Here is a 23639-nt window from a genome sequence, read left to right on the forward strand (position 1 = left end):
TTCCTTCTCTTTCCCCACTCTTTTCCTTTTGCTTCTCTCTCCTTTCCATTATTTTCCCTTGTTTTCCCTCACTTATTTTCTCTTTTTTTTCTTTTCCCTTTTGAAGCCCAAAACCCTGTTGCCCCCGTAAATCCAGCGGCCCGCGCAATTCCTCGGCCAGCACCCAGGAACAAGCAGCTGGAGATCAAGACACATCTGGAGCAGAGGTTTCGATTCCACAGAGGAAGCCCCATCCCTTGACTTTGACGGAATCCCTTTGCCTTGAGGCGTTGCTGGGCGCAGATTGGAGCCGCTGATTCTTGGCACATGGAAGTGAAGTTTTCCATGATTTTTTACAGTTGGAGAATGGAATAATTTTCCTACTACAAATGTGTGGCTTCACCCGCTACTTTGATTCAATGGTCAGAGCAATATAATAAACTCCGCCAAAAACTCACTTGAGTCTTTATAGTTATTGATGCTTTAGTGTGTAAAATACACTGAAAGAAAACCAGCCCAAAAAAACCAAAAAAAGAGGTGGATAATGCTCCTGGAGAACTGCGGCAGCACTCTCTGCTAGTTACTAATGCATGGAGAATGGGCTGGGGAAATTCAAAATTCCAAGTATAGGACCTAAGCTGAGAATGATTTGGGTGCTATCTTCCAAATTAAAATACAATAAATTCTCGTGAAAAGCCAGGACATAGAAAACTAGCACTAGGAAAGGCAAGGGGAAAAAAAAAATCATACTGTGAAAAGCCTTCCCAAGTATTTAACATAATTATTCCAATATTTTGAATTGAATTTAGCACTGAATTTTCAGTGCTAAATCACCAGTTTAAATAGAGCAGCCCATAATCTCCCTTTGAAGCAGGAAGAGCGATAAATCCAATCTTTATTAAACTTCCACTTTTCATACAGAAGCAAACTTCGTAAAAAGACAAAATATATAAACACTAAAATACAGGAAAACATTTTTAAATTCAACATATTTTACAGGGTACCAAGATTTGCAGCTGCAGAACTGAGAGCTGAGCCAAAGTTGGTGCTTTGGCTTGGTCAGGGTGAGATCAGTTCCAACAGCAAGACCCACATAATACACAAAATATACACAAAACGAAGCTAGAGCTCACAGACACTCCCAGGTTTTAGGAGTTCAGTCTCCTTGCTAAAATTCCACGGCATTCCAAACTGGGACAGTGTCCCAGCACCCAGAGATAGTGCTGGACTAAGACAATGAGTGTCAGAACTAACTTCAGCCAGAGAATCACAGTGACGGCTTTGAGGCTGTTGCATCCCGGAGCCTGTGGGCAAGCACAGGGATTTTTAGCCTTAATTCCAAAAATATTTCTGACTTTAGTGACCGGGTTAATTGCTACAGGTTAACTGGTTAATTAATCAGATGCAGGGATATAGTGTCTGGCCTGGGAGGGGTCCCAGGCAATGGATAAACACCAGAGGTGGTGGGATCTGTTAAATTGCATGTGGTAGTGAAATAATGTCAGTGAAAGTAAATTCCAGTTGCAATAATTTAGAGAACACTCATCATTGCTTCGTCCAAGAGCTCTGTAAATGACCCCAGGACAAAATCAATGGGCTATGGCAGAAGAATATCCATGCTAAGAATGACTATCCAATCATGACTATCTGGGCCAGGAATGACCACCAGTGACTGAGAGAACACCTTGAACTTACAAAGGACGTAGGAATTTCCTTCTCCTCCTCTTCAGACACCCCTGCTTTTGTAAAACTTGTGGCCTACACCAAGCATTCTACTTGGTGTAAGCCACAAGGATACTAAATAGGCAGGAATACTAGAGCTGAGTGGGTAACAGCATTCCCATTGCAGGGAGACACAGCTGGAATTCTCATAAGACTAAATTCACAGACTACCCATTCTGACTGCTTCAGTCCTGCCCGTGGATCCAGTGGATCATCTGGCTCCCTGGAGCAGATTCTGATGGATCGAGAAGACAATTCTCTGCAGATAGTGGTGACCAACTGGAACACTGAAGAGAACAGCAGCAATTTCCTTCTCCCTGGGGAAGATAAAATTATCACATGTGTTGGAGAGGATCCCGAGGGTTCAATCCCCCATCCCTAATTCAGAACGGAGTCACATGCAGCGGTGCTTTGTCAGCTCACCCGATATTCCCAATGTGGGTTTGGACACTGAAGGGAAGTGCAGCAGATGGGTAGTCATGAGAGAGAGCCAGAGACAACTCAAACTTTGCAAAAGCCACGGAAGAGGAGAACACAAGCTTCACCCTGTGGAAATAAACACAAAGATCCATGCAAAACAGTCAAATGAGCTGCTTCCACCTTGGAATTAGTGCCAGGAGCAGAAATACACGATGTCACTGATGCAACAAGCGCAGTAACTTTTAAAGAGATCCAGCACAGACCCACAGGAACTTCAGGAATAAGATAAAAAAGATCCTTCACACTTTATCAACACTTTGGAAAGCAAACCCCCAACTTCTCCCACAGAAAAAGTTAATGCACACGTAATTCACAGAACCATCCAGAAATTATGGGAGAATAGAGATTAAAAATATGTTTTCTAGTTACCATAAAACATTCCCAGGTAGTTAAGGTTTCCTAATGTTTTAAGTAGGACTTATTTGCCTCCAGTTCCATGGCACTTTTGGCACTCTTGCAAAGGGAACTACAAAATTAGAATAACCTCTGGAACAGCACCAAGGAGGGCAGAGCAAATTAATAATTGGGCACTTCTTAATTAAAGATATGCATCAATAATGGAAGGATGAGGTGAAATTGTATTTGTCTTGTACCACTGGGACATGCCAAAAAATTGGGAAGTAGCAATGGAAAATGGAAAGTAAAGAAAGTAAACTTCAGTTTCAGTGCACCCCTCCTTCCGTGACTGATTCTGCTTGGCTGAGGTGACACTGAACTGTGCCATAAATCAAATCCCTCCTGATGGGAGAGAATTTGCTGAAAGTCCTTGCAAGGAGTTTCAAAGATAAACCGAGACTTTTCCTTGATTTTCAATGCTTCCAGAGAGTTGTTTATTAAGCCTTATCAGAGGAACAGAGCCACTAGCGTGACCCAGGTACAGCATAGAGCACAGAAAGCAGGAGTGAAGTCTCTCTATCAAGATTTACACAGCCTTTTAAAGATATTTTAACCAATAGTTACTAAAAACATACATTATTTTCACTTTCCTACCAATTATTCAGTAACACGGGCAGGAAGTGCGGAATTCTCTATCCAATCATCCCAAATTACTTTTACTGCAGAACATGGAGTAGTAGAAGAAGGAGAAGAAGGTTTAGAGAACAACAACAATCCTCCATTTTGGTATTTTTTACTCTTGCCTATTTACTACAAAGAGAAGCCCAAAACCTCTAAATTTTTCACCCTGTGACAATCTTACATAGTAGTCTATCCCCTAATTCACACCACTGTATTTTCTAGTTCTTGTCTGATTGTTGGTAATTTTTTCCAAGGTTGGAGACTAAAACAGTGTTGCTCAGGGGAGTAAGAACCCTTAAAAACAGGCAGAGAAATATTCTCGGCACTCTGGGTTCCTACACTGAGGCAAACGCAAGATTAAAGGAAACAAAGCCCTAAGCTACAGGTAAACTCTTGGCTGTTTCCTTTGCATTGCTACAATTTGGCCTAAATATTTAAGAAAGGCAAGTTGAGCAGGAAAACAGCAAGGAAGGAGAAGTTGTCTAATAGTCATAAAATCGAGGAACCCATGAACAGCTTAATTTCCATGTACTGGGACACTACAGTGCAATTGTATGAAAAGAAATTGTTTTTAAAAATAGCTTTTAAGTAAACCAAAGCTTTTAAGAAAACCAAATTGAAACTACTTCAGTGTTTTGCTTCTGATTATCTAGAAACTCCCTCTTAAGGCTACTGTGCACTCCATCTTATAGAATCACAGAACATCCCGAGTCAGAAGGGACCCACAAGGATCATCAAAGTCCAGCTCCTGGCCCTGCACAGGACACCCCAACAATCCCACCACTAAATTATCTAAATTTACTCACTCAGTGTTTTTGACATCTGTCTCCAGGAGATGGAATTTTGCACCCCACCTCTCCAGAAATTCCAACTCCTCTCCCAAGATCTTGCAGCGATTCACCACCAAGGAGATGTCAAAGAGAGCCTGGGGGGGCAATCAGAAAAGCAACATCAGCACTCAAGGGGTGACCACGTGATGCTTGAACACACAGCTCATCCTAGAAAGTACAAAAAAATAGAAATGTTTTAACTGCTACCTCAGTTTGGATGGAAAAATGAAATTGTACAAGTATAACAAATGTACATTTTTTGCTTTAAATTTGTCCTTTCAGCTTTGCCAACAGGTCCACAGTCACCCAGGAACACAGAAGTTTGCCTTGGCAATTTAAACCTACATTCTTTAGGAGGCAGAATGGCCTTGAGCTCAATTTTTTTTTTTCCCGGGGGAAAAAAAAGTTTTTTTTAATAAACTCCACCTTTTAGGACTCCTGCCTTCAGAGACAGGTATTTCCCCTGATACCTCAGAATATTCCTGAAGCAGATTTTGGGTTGCATTCCTGAAGCTTTCATTAAGGTACTTTGGTTCTCAGCTCAGCTCTATTTTCTCTGTGGCAGAAAATAATAATTGGGTTTGTTTCAGAGTCTTCAGAGTTTCCCTGGAATGTTACCTGGGGCAAGTAGTGCAGTGTGGGACACTTTTCCTGCCAGCTTCCCCGACTTTCAATAAACTGGAAGAGGAGTCTTTGGACTAAACACGAGGAGGGTGGAGCTTGTTCCTCTGCAACACAAAAGAAAACCAGAAATCTTTGAAAAGCCATTCCATAAAGCATTAGAAGATAAAGCACACATTTCGAGTCTTCCCAACAACAGATTAGCAGGGCTGCTACTTTCACACTACTCAAAAATCTCACCATCCAGGAAGGATTCAAAGTCCAGGCTAATGATGCTTCTGGAAGGACGTGCAGCGAAAAACTCACCATCTGAGAAAGAAAGTTAAAAAACCCCCAGTTATTTCCATGCTTAGTTCTGGAGTTACAGCTCTTCATCTTCAGAAACAGCCATGCATTACATACATTTCTGAATTTTCATATGAAAAACATATTCAAAGCTACCTCTCTCAGCTTACACACTGTAGTATATTTTCTATTTACTATTTCCCTTCAGCAAATCTTTAAAAATATGGATATTTTAATAGTTTCTATTCTCTAACATTTCAAATTCATAAAACACAAATCTACCCATTTTGTGACTCACCTGCTGGGGGTCCAAACACAACTGTGAGTGTCACAGAATCATAAAGAAAATTAAAGACAGCTTGCTGCTCACTCCATTCCATCAACTCCCACTCAGTGAAGCTGAAACAGGGAAAAAAAAACCCCACCATCACCCCAGGTTTCAACCAACCAACCAATCAATTCAAAACAACTTTGTGAGGGACAAACATGAGAGTATTAAATGCACTTGCAGCTCTTACCACATCATACACCAATGAAATTTTCCAATGCCAAACAGAGGCTTATATTCTAACAGAATATAAGAATCTGTTGGGAATGCAAGCATATTACTATAAATTTTATATAAATGTCAATTTTGGGGTTGAAGAAGAGTTGGATGTAGAAACCCTGAACACAGAGTACCACTGCAAAGCTGCTAATGGAATAACTGCCTCACACATGGAAGTTCTCCAAGGCTTTATTGCCTACCTTAGGCTGCAAGGAGATGGGCATCCCAAGATCTCCCACATCAAGTAACAAGGAAAACCAAACCCAAACACATTCATGTACATATGAGGCCCCAGAAATAGCTACTAAAAATTAAAACCTGGAGGTGTTTTCCTTACTCATATTTCTTCAGGATTTCCAGGCAGACCCTTTCAGTCTTCTTGAGCTCCTCCATCTCAGCCAAATCACGCTCATCCTCAGCATCCATCTCTGACAGTTCTCTGCAAGGATAAACCAATCCCATGGGATGTGGTACAGTGGTTAAAAACAGACCAACCCTCTAAAAACGGAGAGTGCACCTGATTCTTAAATCCTCTTTGACATCTTACCTCAGAAGTTCCTCTTCTTGGGCTGTGATGCTTTGCAATTCTAAAGCAAAGAGAAAAAAGGAAAGAAAAGGAAAAGAATGAGAGAAAAGAGTAGCCCTAATTTGGAAGCCCTAATTTGCTGTGCGCTCACTGTTCCTACCAAGTTAAAGGTTATAATTATTGGACAATTAAAGTACTGAATATGACAGCCAGCACACACTCTTCAGGTAGCAAGTTCTAAATTCCCTTTTTCCAGGGAAAAACCAGTCCTTTTCATTCTTTAACCCCTATGTAATTAGCTATGTGCAATGCAGGAAAGAGCAGCAGTGTCTAAATCCCTCAGGGTGGGGGTTGAGTATCACCCTCTCCACATTCTAAAACACCAGACAAAAAGTGCATTCAGCTGGTTCCATTACCTTTCTGTACATTCTGCCCTCTTGCCATTCCAGCACTGCAGGTGGCTTCCTCTTCATCCCAAAAAGAATCTGTGGGAAAGAAGTGTCAGGCCTGTGCAGAACTCCCAGATTCAATACTTAATTTTGTTGGTTTGTGGGCTCTAGAAATCTCAACACTTCGAAGTTAACTAAAAAAAATATACAAAAATATGGAAAAGTATCTACCAAAAACCTCAAAAAGTGATATGAACTAGCAAAACTCGTTTTATTGCACTGCTTTAGAGCTGCTACTGTGCAATTTGATTTCTGCTTAAGGCATTGGAGATAAAGAACTGAAACTACAGAGCATCATTACATAGTAATGCCAAGTTCTGACTGCAGCTTGTATCAAACAACCACACAGAATCCTGAACTGACCTTTTAAACAGCAGCTCTGCAGAAAAAAGAGAAAGCAGCATATTGGTCACCTGTTTGGAAACACACACCTGATTCCAGAGCAACCATGGAGTTCTCTACCTCCTTTGTCTGGTCATCCACCTTTTCTATTCTTGACTGGAGCTTTCTGTATTGTTCCTAAGATGGGAAAATTGTAATTGAGTCAGTGATATTATTTTAAAACCTGAATTTTCTTCTGGGATCACCACGGGGCTCTTTGCTTGCTAATTAATTAAAGCAGCTAGTGAAATCTGTCATTAGAGGGAAGAGGCAACTGACAAACAGTGGGGCAGTAGCCCATAATAAGAAATTACTGAATGCTCACTGAATCTCCCTAGTGAGGGATAAGACATGGAAATAAATAAATCCCTAGAGCTTTTATAAATACACATCTTTGATCCCTGTCAATGCATTACTTGTGCACTTCCTTGTCACTTATCAGAGAAGCCCTGAATGGTTTGGGTTGAAAAGGACTTCAAAGATCATCCAATTCCAATGCCCTGCCACGAGCAGGGACATCTTCCACTATCCCAGCTTGCTCCAAGCCCCATCCAACCTGGCCTTGGACACTTCCAGGGATCCAGGGGCAGCCACAGCTGCTCTGGGCAACCTGTGCCAGGGCCTCAGCACCTCTCAGGGAAGAATTTCTTCCTAAATACTTGCTAATACTACTTACCTACTTACTAACACTGGCATTGCTGCAGTATACAGAGCTAATTTTTGATGGTGTTTCCTTTAATACTCCCATTTTTCACTGTTAATCACCAAAACTCTTAGGCAGAAGGTTCCTACAGTGTGACTGCAAGAAAGTCACTATCAGTCACTGTCCCAGTGTTGCATTTGCATACAAATAAAAGGGAAATGTATTTATAAGAAAGAAACTTCCATGAGAGTACACACTTAAAATCATTAAGCTCCTACACATTTAAAGACAAGAAATGTGGTAGAAGTGACTTTTTAAATGCAAATGCCTGCAGCCCTGTGGCTCCTTACCTCAGCACTCTGCAGCAGTTTCCTGTACAATGTCTCCTTCTCATTATGAGACAAGATTTTAGCCTCCTTGGTGAAACAGGATTTCATCTTGTTCAGTTCTGCGCCAAACTTACTCAGCTGTGATGAATGGGAAATACAGAAGAGAAAGTGAATGGAAATATAATCCTTCCTGACTCTAGCTCACCACCCAACCTCAGTGATATCCTATGCCAAACTAACGATGAATTATGAAAAATACTGTGTCTCCAATCAATTTTGACTCTTTATTTTCAAGGAGTAGATCTTTATTCTTGACATTCAAAAAGCAGAAACCAAAATCTCTTGATCCACCTTCTCAATTCTTGTGGGATGCTTTTATTAATTTTCTGGGTTTTATATGCAGTAACTGTGGGTCATTTCTTTCCCCTTTAATATATTTCAAAGGACATATTTCCTTGCATTCTCCTGACATGCTGGAAGTTCTCAGCAGTTTACCACTGAGAAAATATTTTGCCTTGTTTCACCTGCTGTTATTTTGTGACTATTCTGGTTCTTATTTGATGTGTATTAAATAAATTATCCTCACTTCTTCATTACATATATTATCTCCATACAGCATTACCTCTTCATCAGTGCAGGTTCTCATTACTTCCCACAAACTCCTGATCACGTTCACCAGGGGCTGATCAAGGACACTCACATGTGGTTTTAACCTGAAATATGGAGAAAAAAAAAAAGTTGAAAGTCTTGTTACAATTGCATTGACCACATAAAGCAGCACGTTGATATTTGTACAACTCATTTCTAAATCCGTAATAAACTACTAACTATATTTTTACTTTTCCTATATGTAATGTATTAACTTTCTTCAGGCCATTTCCATGCACCCAGAGCTGAAAAAATGAATTACTGATAAACTGTGTGACTGGAAAACCACTCACTCCACTGTTTTCCGAGACAGGTCCTGGCAATCCTCCTCATAAATCCGCAGCTTGGGCCGGTGAACGTACTGGCTGTAGATGAGATCTTCTGCAGTAGGAGGTGCACTGACTGCACACTGGGAAAAAAACACAGGGAAAAGTAGGAAGAAAAAGGAAAAAAAAAAAAATCCATATTTTTCAGAAATAGTAACTTCCAATCAATTCAATTCTGCTTTCACACCTTGTGTTTCCTCACGCCGGAGCACAGGCTTCCTTTTGGGATATGTGCCTCATCATTAGGGCTCAAAAAAATGAAATTAAGTATTACTGAAAGAGGTTCACTCCCTTTTAGATGAAGACTTGAAAACATGTGTGTGTTATGCAGGCAACAAGAGTGCTCCCCAATAAAACAATGCTTAATTCAAAGTTATCCTTAATTCAGAATCAAGCTCCCAAGTCTTAGGGAAGCCTTATGGAGCTTTATTCCTCAAATAAATATGAGGGGAGGTATTTCAGAAAGCTTCCTGTATAGTAAAGCTCGTAAATAACTGACATCAATTACTTCCACTCCTTCAGAGAGAGTTTTCAGGGGCTTTTGTGGGGGCGGTGGCAGTTTTTTACCAGTCACTAGTGCACAGTAGCAGCATTACTAAGCCTGATGACTATTTAGAGACAACTCAGTATGAATAAATTTGTAAAGTAAACTGCAGCTAAGCTGGGAGAGCATTTCAAATAAAAATGGAAGGGATTTAGAAGTCAGACTTCTGTTCTTTAATTCTTCCCCTTCCTTCAGGTGAGGAAATAAAGAGCAGCAATGTCATGGTGAAGCATTTCCAAAGGAGAGACTAGAACAGGCAGGAGGAGTGCAGAGTAGCTGCAGGCAGTAGTGGCTGATGGACACAGCGAGAAGATAAAGTGGAAAGATCAGACTGAGCTTCTAATTCTTACTTCCAAATTGATTGTCCTTAAAACAAGTTAAAAAAGCAAGAATTAGCATATTTATCCAAGAACAGTAACCCTGAAATCCTGAATATATGGTATTTGGTGAGGAGATAGAAATCTGTTCCAGTTTTCATTTAAAGATGTTTGAGTTGCTAAAAATTAAAACCCAAAACAACAAAGGAGTATTATTTAAGGTCAGTTATATTGTTCCACTCACACTGGCTGGAAGCTGGCTGCGCCGGGGCTTCTGAATCACAACATGGACTTGAAGAAGGGTAAAAAACTCCCCAACCGTGATAGCACCACTCTGAAATTTCTGTACATTTGAGGAAAAACATACAGGTAAGTCCATTTTTCAAGACTGAATGCTCAGTGGTGTATGCACACAGGATTTTTTTTCTGTTAGGACAAGAAGTTGCTGTCGTCCAGCTGTGTCCATACCTCCCATAAATTTTCTTCACAAATGCTGTCTGTGAGAAGCTGGGACTCCACCTGACTGCTGCGCTGGACTGGGAAAACAAAATAGAAAGTGTGTGTGGGGGGGGATGTTGGTGGAGTTAATAACAATCTTACAGGGCAAAGAACACAAGGTTTGGGACTCTTATCACAAATGGTCTCTTACGTGTTAACTCTGTGTCAGCCTTCACAGAATCCAGGGAGCTGCTGGTGCTGGCGTGAGGACACGCGGGGCTTTTAGCTGAGAGATTTGGAGGTTCTCCACCTTCCTCAACTTCTGCTTGGTCCTGAGGGACAACATCAAAAGTCACCTAATATGAACAAAATTTAAAAAAATAAATCAATATAGTTATATGAAACAACCTAACTGGATCAGTGGTTTATTGTAGCTGTTCCTTGAAAGGACTAAAGGGATACTATGCAGAGAAGTTTAAAATTGGCAAATCCCTCATTCTGCCTGTTTTGCCTGGTACAGGAATGTTGCACACATCAACCTGATTCTTGTAACTTGGCAAAACAATGAAAACCACAGGGAATGACACAGGAGAGTGACAGCAAACTGGTGGTTATGAAAAACAAGAAAACCTACTAACAGATCCACTTACACCCCCCCCAAAACTTAAGCCCTGGTAGTGCTCCCTGTATCCTTACAGTGAGGGACCAGGCTCACCTCCAAGTCTTGAGAGGCCCCAGCATCCACATGTTCATCCCTCTTGGCCTTCTTGGGGCTTTGAAGATCCTCCTCAGTTGGTCCCAAAGCTCTTTTTGTGTTGCAAGTTTTTGTCTCTTCAGATGGACCCTTTTCAGAGTGGGGGATTTGTTTTTTATTTTTATTATCCCAAGCATTTTCCATGAGTTCAGAGCTGACAGATTCATTGGAATCCATTTCCTCCAGGCACACAGGGAGAAATTCTTCTGCTATGAACTGAAAAGGGCTGAAGTTCTGCCTGCTGGACTTGTTACCTGGGGTTTCACTGCTGTTTGCTGGAACTGGGGCTTCTGCTCTGTCTGATTTTGTATTTATGTCTTCTGCACTGGAAACACGATTTCTCTTGTTTGGTAATTTAGGCTGGAATATACCCAGAGGGATACTTATCCCTGGATATTCATCCTTAGGCACTATTTCTATGGGATCAGCTCCAGATTCCAGACCTGTGTTCTCCTGTTTTTTGGTATCAAAGAAGTTATTTGCTTCACTGACAGTGTTTTCTGCCAACCTCACAGTACCCTCTGGCTGAGCTGAGGAACTGGGCAACTGGTCAGAAGAAACAGTTTTGGAAACGGAAAGAGATTTCCTTCTCAGATCTTTCAGTTTTGAACAAATATCTAAAATACCTGAAACTGCTGGTGGAAGAGTGGGATAAGTCTGATCCCTTGGACTATCACTGACCAAAGGTTGCCTAGTTTGTTCAGAGGTTATTTGAAAGTCTTTTGGAGGCACTTCCTCTTCAGCTGACAGCTCCTCATTTTTCTTGGATTCCTTGTTAGCAGCTGGAACAGGTTTTGCTCCAGCCAAGCCCAAATCTGAATCTCCACACTGAGATGAATCCTGTTCCACTAGCTGGTTTCTCTGAGTACTAGCGGTATATGGATGACCCTTCCAAGGATCTGATCCCTGCATGGGAAAGGCAACACAGGATCCCAAACTGCCACTTTCTTCCCTGTGATCCACAGGGCCCTTACTTGGGAACTTGAAAGATATTCTCTTTGACTGCAGTTTTTCTGGTGATGTGAGATCCTGCTCCCTGCTTACAGAGACAGAATTATCCGTGGGAAGGCCATGATCCCGGGGTGCCCCCACATCCACAGTACTTTCTTGAAGGGAGACAGAATAAACTGAATGTGGTGTTGTGCCACTGGGGACCTGGGTAGCTCCTTTCTCACTAGGAAATGCTGAGGCTGGTAAAGCAGAAGAGGGAATGCTGGGCTTATCCTCAGGTTTTGTGGCATATTGTGAGGAGTCCATGTCACCTCTGCAGGGCACCAACCCACTGTGCATGTGCTGTGGTGGCTGCTGGGTGTTTGTGTGGGGCACCTGCTGGGCCTCAAATCCACAGATGTTCTTACTGACAGCGACAGTGTGGGATGCAGTGATGTCCATGTCCTCCTGGTCGTGGGCAAACACAATGGTTTTGTCAGCAGGAATGGCTGGGATGGGCTGTCTGTGCTGTGCCGTGTGAATTGTGGTGATCTCCACATCCTGAGCCAGAGCAAAACTGATGGTGCTGCCACCTGCAGCAGCCTCCTGCCCACCCCGCTCCGCTGGCGTTGTTGCTGTGGCCCCTTTTTCTAAGAACATTGTTTCATTTCCATCTTGACCAAAGCATCCAGGTGCTGCTTTGTTTTGTGACAGAACAATGTTGATGCTGTAATCTGGAACCATCACCACACACCTGCCAGTCATGTCCATGTTTTCACCGTGGGGAAACACAACAGACTTTTCTCCTAACAAAGACAACTGGGAACTTCCCTTAGGTGCCTCAGATGTCCTGGCCCACACTGGCTCTTCTGCACCCCTCCGGAGCAGCACATGAGCTGAGGGAGGAGTTTTTAAATCCTCTCTTGAAGAAACTGTTTTACCCATGGAAAAATGTCTGTCAGAGTCTCCTCGGGTTGGCAATACTTTGCTTACTGCCCTCACAGGCTGGGGTTTCTCTTGCCTCTCTGAGTTTTGGCTGTCTGCATTTATTCCTATTACTGTCCCAAACTGTTCATTTCCTCTCATTCCAGAGGGAGCAGGATTGTTACTGAAAGTAAATGAACCACTTGGAGCCAAAGCAGTAACACTTTGCTTACTGGTGTTCATTTTCAAGTCCCCACATTCCATTGCTGGAGTTTGACTCACGATATCCACACCACGGTGACTGGAAAATGGGAAGGGCTGGTTTTGCACATGCGTGGATGCATTGTTCTGATTATAATCCATGAATTCTTGTTCACTGTTACTAGGAGCAATCTCAAAGGCAGCAGGATGAGCTTTGGTTATGTCCATGCTTTGATCACCCAAAAACACGCCTGTTGCATTATTTGTGCAGAAATCTGAGACGCTTGGAAGGTCTTCTTCCAGAGGCTGTGATACCACAACTTCTCGGCTTTGCAAAGACAGGGATGCACTGGTGTTAGTGACAACATTCTCATGGACTCCTCTGTTTTGCTCTTGTAACAAACACATGCTCTTGGCACAGGAACTCAGACCACTTGCCTGGAAGTTGGTTTTTCCAAGTTTCTTATCAACCACTATCGTCCGAAGATCTTGAGCATTCCTTTCCATAGCCTGGCTCCATTTATTATTCCCATCAATACTCCTCACTTCAACATTTTCCTTGTCCATATCTACAGAATACACAAATATGTCACCCTCAGTGACATTTTTGCTCTGGTTCTTTCTTGGAATGATTTTACAGGGCATTTGTTTCGGTTCTGCTGTTATCCCACTGCTTTGACCATCAAAGACAACAGTGTGGCATCTTGTTATTTCCATTTCTTCCATCTCAGTTACATTGGAAGGTGTGGATCTGTTACCCAGGAAATGAGGTTTGCAGGTGACAGAGGTGAACACTGCAGTGGGATGTTCATTATCAACATTCTTTCCACCGCCCTTAACACAAGTTTTAACCAAGTCCATGTCTTCTCCTGCGATTATTACTGTCTTCTCACCTGAAAAAACAAGCTGGGGGTTTGCAGAGGGATCAAACCCGCTCTTCAAAACACCGCAAGCCCCCAAATGCGTATATGGGCCAAACCCAGTGCTAGCTGCAGCAGGACCACGAGCTTGGGACATGTTTTCCATGTGTCCACATGAGGCTGAAGGCAGTTCAAGTGCACTGGTTTTATAGGGCCCAGCAGCAGGATTATCTCTAGGTGCCAGACCCCTTGGGATGTCCCCACACGCCGGTGATCTGCTCCCTGTGAGCGGAGGGTTGGTACTCACTGGCTTTTCACAGGTTTTATGGCATGAACTGTCCTTTTCTGTGGTGCTGGCCTTACAGATGATGTCTCTGTAATTCCCAGTCATTCCCATGTCATCACACTCGGAAAACACAACAGTTTTGTGCCCTCGGAAGTCGGTCTCAGACGAAACAGATCCCTGGATGGTAGACACTGCCCTGGCCTCCTGTTTCCCAACTCGCAGCACTGGGGGGTCTCCTCTGTCTTCAGCATTTGCTGTTCTTCTGTCTGCACAAAACTCCTGCTGAACATTGAAGTCCTGATTAGATGCTCTCCTTAACACAGAATTATCCAACTCTGTGGGTGGGAAATCCTTTTGGAAGTCGAGACTTTGGTTCCGGACCGTGGAGAGGGCGAAGGACACTTTGGCAGTGTGACTGGTTGTCACGTCCATGCCCTTGTCTGCAAACACCTCGGTGACATCCGCACACTCCCACTGCTCTGGTGGAGCCTCACCAATGCCAGGGAATGGAATTCTAACATCAGCTGCCTCACATTTTGTCATCTCCATCCCACCTTCTCGGCCTCGAAACACTTTTGTCACATTGCAGGTGTCCAGCGGCTCACGGGAATAGTCAAACTCCCCGGACAGTCGTGCCATGTTTCCTGAGCCTTGGGAAGGGACACAGCAAACATTCTCCTTGTCAGGTGCCTCAGCAGGATTGTTTGACTTCAGTCTCAGCAGAAATTCATTGAAATCTATTTTTTTCACAGTAGTGGCCTCTTCCTTCTGTTCCAAAGATGGGCCCAGATGGTTTGTGGGGTCAGAGAGCAAACTCAATTCCTTGCTGCTTTCTGCCTTCCCCTGGCTGGAGTTTAACTTGGCCAGGAAGGAGGTGAGGTCTATTTTCTCGGTTCTGTCAGGCTGGGGGGCTCTGAGGTTCCGTGAGATCATGGCTGTATGACTGGCTGTCATCTCCATCTCGTTCTCCTCTGAGAAGGGGAGGGTGGTGTCCTGTCTGTCCGTCCTTGGAGCAGTGTGGTCCACGTCATGCCACTGAAAAGCAACAAAAAAGGAGAATTCAGCAACTGACACTTAAAACAAATGACCAATGCTTTGTTCTATTCAAAACAGAAGTCAACTAATGTTGACTAATGTAAAGTCCTAAGGTTTTAGCTCTATAAATTTTTTTTAAAAAAACCCAACCTGTTGATTTCAGGCCTCCCTGATAAGCAGTAACATATTTAAGGACAGGACAATGACTGAATTATTCAAATGTATAGTATTTAAATGGCTTTTAATGAAACAACGTGTCTCATCTCATACTTCCCATCTAGCCACATCTTAGCAAGCACAGACCAATTACTGAGACTTACGGATCAGTATTTTCTATTTCTCTACAACATGATTTCCACCTTCTATTTCGACCACAAATTGGGGGTGATCCCCTCACACGTGGAAAACTTATAAAAGTTTGTAATCAGTGATGGCCACTTTACACGCTGGAAGATCAAGAGAAGTGGCCCAAGGATGGATACAGTATATCCATCATATTACAGTATAATATCATATTGCAGTTAATGTTGTTTTGCAGAAGGGAAAGTAAGTGGGATGAAGCTCCTTATACACTTGAAAAGGAAAAGAAAGGCAAAGGGTTGAAAGAGGTGTTGTTTTGTGTGGCAGCACAGGACAGAGGGGCTTAAAGTGCAGGCGAGAAGAAGAGGAGGATGATTTAGAGCTGATGGTTGCTCTGTGGCAAAGAATAAGGGGAGGGTGAATGATGAATCCCTGGGGAATAGGGATAGACACACAAGGAAGTCTTGGGAAAGTGAACTGCAACAGAAAGAACATTTTAGGGGATTGGAGGATTTTGGCCCAATTGCAGGCTGCACTAAAAGGCAGCAAGGAGATGTTGGGGGAGATGCCAGGGAAGTTCTGATGGCTCCCCTCCAGCAGGTGGTTGGAAATTATGGTCCAGTAACCCTGTTTTTAATAGTGGATTTGATGTCACGGAGAAACGTGGCAGGAGTTTATAAGGAAGACCTGGACAGAGTTGCTAAAGTATTTGAAACCATAATTAGGACTCAGGACCCCCCTCACTCAGAAGCAATTGGTTAATTATTATAATAATTGGTGACTAAAGAAGTACTTTAGTAATTTGCATTAATTAGTGGCTGAAGTATATCTGGCCAATTGTACTGTGATATTTAGTGGCTGAAATGGATTTAGCAGTTTGTGCTGTGATAGTTGGTAGCTGAAGTGTATTTAGCAATTTGCAAAGGAAGGGGACATTGGAAAACGGAGTGTCCCCAGGTCAGGGGAAATCAAAGAACCTAAACCAGGCTCTTCAAGCCATCAGGCTCAAGACCTCAAATGAAAATGAAAAACCCCCCTGAAGGAACCAGGGGTATCATCCTCACCTGAGCCCTGGTTACATTATTACTGGGAATGAAAAGGTAAATTTTTTAATTGATACAGGAACAACTTATTCAGCACTGAATACACAAAAAGGAAAACTTAGCTCAGAACCTGTAAGCATTGCGGGTGCGACAGGGAGAAACGAGAAGAGGCCCTTTTTTACAACTATTACTATTTAAATTAATAAACCAGTGGGGAAAACACCAATTTGTATATATGCCTGAATGCCCAATCCCCTTGTTGGGGAGAGATTTATTGGGAGAACTGGATGTTCAAATAACTTCACAGGATGGGGAAATACAAATTCAAACACCAGAATCACAAGCCTTTAAAGCAAAGATTTTTATGCTACAGGAATCAGAATAGTTGGAAGAAATCTTAGAGGAGGCAGAGAATGCTGTAACCCTGTAACCCTCAGGGCAACTGAGACACCTGGATGATCAGAGATTGCCAAACCAGTGAGGATTACTCTCAAACCTGAAACCAGACTGGTAAAGCAAACCCAATATCCTGTGAAGCATTAAAATTAACTCTTGTAAGTTTTAAAAGGTACATTGTTACCAACAAATCATTGGGACTAGAATGGCCTGTATATCCTTTCCAACCAAGAAATACAGTGTGCATCAGAACCCAATCCAGGAGAAGTGGAAGGGACCATATCAAATCTCCCTGGTGACCTATACTGCACTCAAAGTGGAAGGACTTGAACCCTGAGTTCATCACATGTGGGTCAAACCAGCAACCACACGTGAAACACAGCACAGACAAGACTCTGACCCACACCGTGGAGTTTTCATGTATATATGCAAATCCTATTGTTTTAGGATAGGATATGATCTTCTAGGGAAATATCATTTATTAGATCTAGATGAAAATGATAAATAATTACATGTTCATAGTAATAATAGAAACTACATTAATTTCTGGGAAGGAAAATGTAGTCTTAAAGTTAGTGTAAGATTTTGACAAATTACAGAATGTAACTTCCATAATGTGTGGGACCTTACAAAACAGATTAGCTTTAGACCTATTACATAAACATGGTTTATGTGGTTATTTGAATTTAAACAACAATCCTAGTTGTGTGCACATTCCAAACGTGACTGCTAAATTAGATTATCAGATGAGATAAGAATTGGTTGCTGCATCTAGCATAGAATTAAGGGCAGAATTAGGAAGTAACTAGTTCAATGAAATATTTAAAGAATTTGGATTCTCTCTGACTGGTTAGCTGGCCTCACCTTTGCAAAGTATAACTGTGATCATATTAATAATCGTGATTATTATACTTGCCTTAAAAACTTATATGATATTAGTAAAGAAAGTGGGGCTCATGAAGGCTTGCAAAGAAGAGAAGAATGGAGGAACTAGTTCATTACTGAGAAGTTACAGAGGAATTTCAGAAGCAAGAGTTATTTATGTTGCAGTCTAATGCCTATCAGATTAGGAAACACTTCAAAACAGATACTCACTTTCAGAAGAATTTTATGTGAATACAAAGGCTTATTTTTTAGGCACTTAACATTTTTAATCTTTACTACACAAATTCTTGTGATCTATTTTGGACACTGGTATTTTTAGCACCAAAAAACTAAAAGCCTTCACATACCTCAGTCTGCTGCCCCAAGGCCTGGATGGGGGCATGAAGCAAAGTGTTCACCCCTGTGGAAAGAAAGGGAATACTCCAGTTTTTGTGCTATTTGCTTATTTTTTTGTCCACAGAGCTGAAGATCAATGCACTGAATAAATAAATACAACTAAATCCAAATACATCCTGAAAAATATTTTCATTACTCCCTTCAGCACCTCGAAGAGCCACCCAGACTTCCATAACAGGATCCTTGTAAACAACTTCATGGGACAAAGCCCATCCAGAGAGAGCTCTCCCAAGGCAGGGAGATTGCTCCAGGCATGTTAAAATTACTCAAACACAATCAGCAGCTTTAAATAAACAGAGTAGTTTTGTTATTAAATCTGTTTCCAGACTCACCAGTGATCTCACATGGAACAGCCCCAGGGTCTTCATTCCTACAAAATGTGGGTTTGAGAAACAGTTTGTTAAAGGTTTTCAAAGAGAAGCCTTGATCAATAAACTGAAGAGGCAGAGAATTTTGTTGTGCAGAATTCTGTGGCAGAACTCATGTGGGTCTGGGCAGCAGACACCAGATGCTGCTTATTTGTCTTCAATATATTCTAACTTGAGTCACAATCTTATTTTTCCCATGAAATTAACTGTTCTGCCACAAACCACTGTTTAACATACAGGGGCATTATAATTCTTCAATGACAAGAAAAGATTAATTCCTTATTTTTCATAGAATCTATGGTTCAATGAAATTCCCTTCTCACATATAAAGTCTGTTATTTTACCACCAAGTCATTTTAATTTTACAGATCCCATCATTGTGTTTTATCTACAAGAACTTTGAGGCCAGACTAATGCTTTATCTTTTTCTGAGAAAAAAGGTTGGTAATAAACATTGAATAATAACAAATATCTATCAGACATGATACTTACTGATTAGTCAAGGTATCATCCTTCTCATCTGCTGAACACCCTAAAAATAAGAAAATAACAAAATTACAGTGTGAGAAGCATAATCACGTTTGTACTTGATTATCTTAAAGGTTTTGCCCAACCCACACGATTCTGATTCAATAAAACATTGAGACAAGAGTGAACTGCCCAGAAAAGAATGTTCTGAAGTTCTCACTCTTGATGTGTCTTCTCACAGCAAAAACTCTGTGGCTAAGGGGTTTTCAGCCAGCCCAGGATAAAGAGCTGACCATGTTGTTCCTTCCCCAACCAGAAAACTTCTGATTTCTTAAATTCAAGCTAAAATCTTGTTGCTAATAGTCTGGGGAATCTGGGAACCCTGTCAGGAAAAGAAAAAGGAGTTCTACCTGTATTTTCTGTCTCTGACATGCTGTTCTTAAGATCTCGCTGGAAGACTCTGCAGCTAAGAACAAAAACACCAGTTTTTGAAAACACAAAACCATCTCTAAAAGCAAATTAAAAAAAAAAAATCAGGACTAATTTCAATCTTTTCTACATGTCCTGAAACGAGATAACAAAAGCCAGAAGTGTTCTGGACCCAATTGTATTTTTCAGGGAGAGGATGCCATTACGACACTTAAGATGTATGAATGGAAACTGAATGGAAAACAAAAATTCCCAACTGTATTAATTTCACTGAACTGTGCTTTTCTTCAGCTGGGAAGAGAAAATGAACAATGGCTCTCAGGGTTCAAGCCAACTCGATATAACAATCTTGCTGCTGCTTGCAGTCATTTGTGATTACCCAGTGAGGACAGTTTTAGGGGGAGGGATGATTCCCTGCATTTTATGGCTAAGGAAGGGACGTAGGTGTGCACCCTTCAGCTCCCTCACTTGATGGTGTTGGCGAAGCTGACCCTGCGCGAGCTCCTCCTGCGTCTCTCTACGTGGATGTCCTGCCAATAAAGAACACAACAGGTTGCTACCCACGACAGGCACAGGTCTCCAAGAAACACAAAACCGAACAAAAGTGGTGTTTCAATATTATTATCAAAAATGCTGCACTAAAACCACCTGCCTTATTCCAGTGACACAGTTTAATCAGCAAAGCACTGGGGAGCATTGGTAGGAAAGGGCTTGGGAGACCTACCTGGGTCATTTCATTCCCATTTCCCAGATCATCCAGAGGATTTCGTGGAGCCTTTAAAATCTGAAAGAAAACACAACAGCTGAGATATCAGCTGCAGCTCCAAGAGCTGGTTTCTTGGCTGGAGAGAGTTTCTAAGAGCCAGCAGTGCCCTAGTCAATCCTCTCAGTCTAACAGGCTCTTTTAGAATGCTTTTCTGCAATTCCCAAGAGAAAGCAAGTTCCTCTTTGAGCTTCCCATGGCTTCTTTTGCCCCTCACACAGTTTTATTTCGAGGAATGCTGTAAGTTACTCACGGAGGACAGGCGCTTCCCTCTGATGTGCTCTGTGTTATCACTGCAGGGGAAAAAGAGAAACAGGTATTGATGCCTGAAGTCTTTAGCTTTCAGGTAATCTTCATGTATTTGTAGCTTTGTAGACTGTTAAGTGCCTCGGTGTAACTTCTAGTACTTTCCCACCTTTCTTCCCACAGTGAACAGGTGCTTATTGACACATTCCTAAAATTTTGTTATGTCTTGCCTGTTACTTCTCCAAGGACATTTTATTTGGCACCACGTAACCACAGGCATAAAAAAGGTAGGGTAGGAGGGCAGAACCCAGGGTGGGACATTACCTAACCAACCACTCCTCTAGTTGGACAATATTGGCCAGATACTCTAATTGTCCAATCTTATCAATTGTAAGGATCTAATCTGGGGCACTATTTTTCACCATATTGGGTACCTGAAGGCTTTCAACTGAAGGTTTGCTTTTATATTATCATTATATTGTCTGGAAAAATTTGTGTTCTATTTCCAGGCGTCAGTATGAGGTCACAAAATTGCACCAAGGTGTGTTTCCTGAACGGTTCTGCCATGGTTTTGAGGTTAATAAATTGATTTCTCTGCTATTTTTACAAGTGTGGAATTAAATAAACAAGTACTTGTAACAGATTGATCATTTCAGCACTGGTTCCCAGAATAAGCTTTGGAAAACTCAGCAGATTGCCCCCCCAGTCCATGGTCAGTTCATCTCCTGACACTCCATCACTATGAAATCCCCTCACCAAACACCAAAGGAACTCCCAGGTCTTCTTCACAATGGAAAACACACTTCATTCAAGGGATGTTGAAGTGCACTAAGAAAAGTTTTGCCTCTAAAGGGCAACATTTATACCACAGTAAAATTTTCAGAGGGTTCCAACTCACCTTTCCATGTTAGAGTCGGTGTAAATCTTGTCCATTGCTGAAGGATGTGCTTTTCCTATAGAATACAGCACCAAAATTCAAAACCATTAATGAACCTCAGTAGGAAAACTGCATAAACCCACACCTGGCTATTAGCTTTTGATGCTGTGTTTTTTGCTATCCATCCTTCTCTAGTCACAGAAATGCTCTGAAGTACACAGGCCTCTCAAGTCCATGTTCTCCTGTTATATTCACATTTGACATGTATTTCCTATTGTATATTGGAAAACAGCTGTGCTAACAGTTTAAGTATTACTGGTTAATTGACCTTTTATTTAAAGTTAAGATTCTGGTAAATGCTGGGAGATAAATGAGATCAAACCTTATCCAAGACAATGTTAGCTCTGACACATACAAGACATTTTCCCTCTCAACTGAATTTCAGCTTGTGCCTGCTGTTTCTTGTCCCTTCTCTAGATACAGCCAGAAGAGCCTGGCTCAATTTTCTTAAAACCCTCCTGAAAGGAGTAAGAGGAATGTGTTTTTACAAACTGTGAGTCTCCCTAAGCCAGGGACTGACAGGTGAGTTAAGCAACAGGAGAATGTTACTTATTGACACAAACTGTTGCTTATCCAAGGCCCTGCTAAATTCCTGGACTTAGAGAACTAAGATACAAAGAAAAAGAGGGGACAGGGCCGTGCACATTAGAAGAGGGTCTCTATTAGGAGATTTGCAAAGTCTGTACCTCTCAAGTACCTCAGCCAATGGGGAGAGGGAAATTAGGATAAAAAGGAGGCTGCGTTCTCCAGCAATTTGGAGATTAGTCTCATAGTCTCTCCCTTAATTCATGACTAAAGCTGCAGGACCCCTCTGTCTCCTTTTTGGACACAAACTCTGGCGTTGTGAATTAATTTTCCTAACAGAGGGAACAATTTCTTCCCAATACCCCATCTAAACCCACTTTCAGTCAGATTGAACACACAAAGAAGGGAGAGACAGGGAAGATCGCTGGGGGAGATAAGCCTGGGGCTATAAAAGCCTTAACCACTCTGCTATTGGGGATATTAAATTGGGAAATTCACTTCCCAACCACCTTCCTCAACTGTTCTTTAATCCTGCTTGAAATTCCTCTACAATCCTTGAGGGACGAGCGGCGAGCTGAGTCGCTGTGCTAATGAAGACCCCCGCCTTTTTACACGAGAATCATTCCATAACCCTTCAAACCATTCCTGCCGCCCATCCCGCCCCTCCTCGACCTTTTCCCCATTAGGATGAGCCCATATAGTCTCTTTTTCCGTCTCTTTTTGTCCCCGCGCCCTCGCTTTGCCGCCCACACAGCCCAGGCGCCAATCACTTATCAATCACCAACTCCACATTAATCACCTCTATCGTTAATTACACCACATTAACACGTTCCCCAGACGTTAATTACCTCGGATCGATCCGCGCCGCCCTTATCGGGGGGTTCCCCACACGCTCCGCGCCCACCGCAGGTGGCACCGCCTCAGCCCTCCTTCCATCCAGCCCATCCCGAGGCCGCTCCCGGGGCAGCGCCGACCTTCTCCCCCCGCCTTCTCCCGCGCTCCTTCCCCGCAGCACCCGCCCCGGCCCCTGGCAACGGCCGCCGCCGCTCCCGCCCCGCTTCCTGCGCTCGCCGGGCCCCTCGGCCGCTCTTACCTCCCGCTTGGGGACCCCCGCTCCCGAATCCCGGTTTCCGGGTCCCCGGTCCCGGTTCCCGCTCCCCGGTCGCCGCCGCCCCGTTCAAATCCAACCGCCCGCCCCGCGCCCGTGACGACACATTGGCGCCGTACGGGGATGGCTGCCCCCAGCTCCGTACAACATGGCGCCCTCTTGTGTCGTACAACATGGCGGCCTCCACGGATCGCTGTGCTGCTGCCATTTCGGTGCCTCCCGCGGCGCGCACGCCCGGAGCCTCGGTGATGGGGATGGCGCCGTGCTGCACGGGCGCCGCGGGGTGCGCGGTCCTGGTACGGCGGCTTCGCTCCGCACTGTGCCCGTGCAGGGCCGCGTAACCGGCGCCGCCGCGCACGGGAGCGGCGGGCGGGAGGAGATTGCAGGGGCGATGGCCGCCCTTCCTTACAGGACCGGCGAAACAACAGTCGCTGTGACGAGGTGGCCGAGTGGTTAAGGCGATGGACTGCTAATCCATTGTGCTCTGCACGCGTGGGTTCGAATCCCATCCTCGTCGGGAAGCAAAACTTTTCTCGAGCACTTAAAACATATATTTTTTTTTTTGGCTTCACACTTCCAAGGGGGACCTCTCCCTCCCGCTTCTCCCTTCGGCCCTTATGCGGAGAAGGAAAAACGGAGGTGGCGCCCGGGACAGACAGTGTCCTGAGTGATTCAGGGTCACAAGACAGGATAGAGTGTCGCA

General features: G+C 43.1%; 1 protein-coding gene and 1 non-coding gene across 4 annotated transcripts; one reads left to right on the forward strand and one right to left on the reverse strand.

The window, feature by feature from the left end:
• Positions 1-841: 841 nt before the first annotated feature.
• Positions 842-23245, reverse strand: KNL1 (kinetochore scaffold 1). Of its 3 annotated transcripts, none has more exons than XM_042035640.1 (26): positions 22922-23245; positions 21265-21319; positions 20374-20413; positions 20082-20141; positions 19826-19887; positions 19339-19394; positions 18953-18992; positions 18425-18462; positions 18044-18096; positions 10798-15072; positions 10294-10414; positions 10113-10180; positions 9889-9987; positions 8751-8866; positions 8432-8522; positions 7831-7947; positions 6888-6975; positions 6424-6492; positions 6029-6068; positions 5819-5920; positions 5233-5333; positions 4890-4958; positions 4647-4756; positions 4005-4123; positions 2125-2247; positions 842-2018 (listed from the first exon to the last, which is right to left on the reverse strand). In XM_042035640.1, the coding sequence occupies exons 1-26, from the start codon at positions 23142-23144 to the stop codon at positions 1913-1915; spliced, it is 6441 nt and encodes a 2146-aa protein (XP_041891574.1). In that variant the 5' UTR covers positions 23145-23245; the 3' UTR covers positions 842-1912. The 3 variants fall into 3 exon arrangements, with proteins under 3 accessions (XP_041891574.1, XP_041891573.1, XP_041891575.1); XM_042035639.1 differs by having other exon boundaries at positions 10294-10438; XM_042035641.1 differs by lacking the exon at positions 22922-23245 and adding an exon at positions 22677-22772 and having other exon boundaries at positions 10294-10438.
• Positions 23246-23371: 126 nt separating this feature from the next.
• On the forward strand, positions 23372-23453 carry TRNAS-GCU. The gene has a single exon. It is a non-coding gene; the product is annotated as a tRNA-Ser (tRNA).
• Positions 23454-23639: the final 186 nt, after the last annotated feature.

This window comes from Corvus kubaryi, unplaced genomic scaffold, assembly GCF_017639235.1.
Source record: "Corvus kubaryi isolate FWS band 111438036 unplaced genomic scaffold, C.kubaryi_AGA036_p1.0 37384, whole genome shotgun sequence".
Taxonomy (NCBI): domain Eukaryota; kingdom Metazoa; phylum Chordata; class Aves; order Passeriformes; family Corvidae; genus Corvus; species Corvus kubaryi.

Excerpts from the sequence above, each read along its gene's own strand:
- KNL1 (XM_042035639.1), bottom strand. The coding sequence starts at position 23,144 with ATGGCAGCAGCACAGCGATCCGTGGAGGCCGCCATGTTGTACGACACA. Across the intron at positions 21,320-22,921 it reads CGGGGGTCCCCAAGCGGGAG|GAAAAGCACATCCTTCAGCA; the intron begins GTAAGAGCGGCC and ends TGTATTCTATAG. Across the intron at positions 15,073-18,043 it reads CCTTGGGGCAGCAGACTGAG|TGGCATGACGTGGACCACAC; the intron begins GTATGTGAAGGC and ends GTTGCTTTTCAG.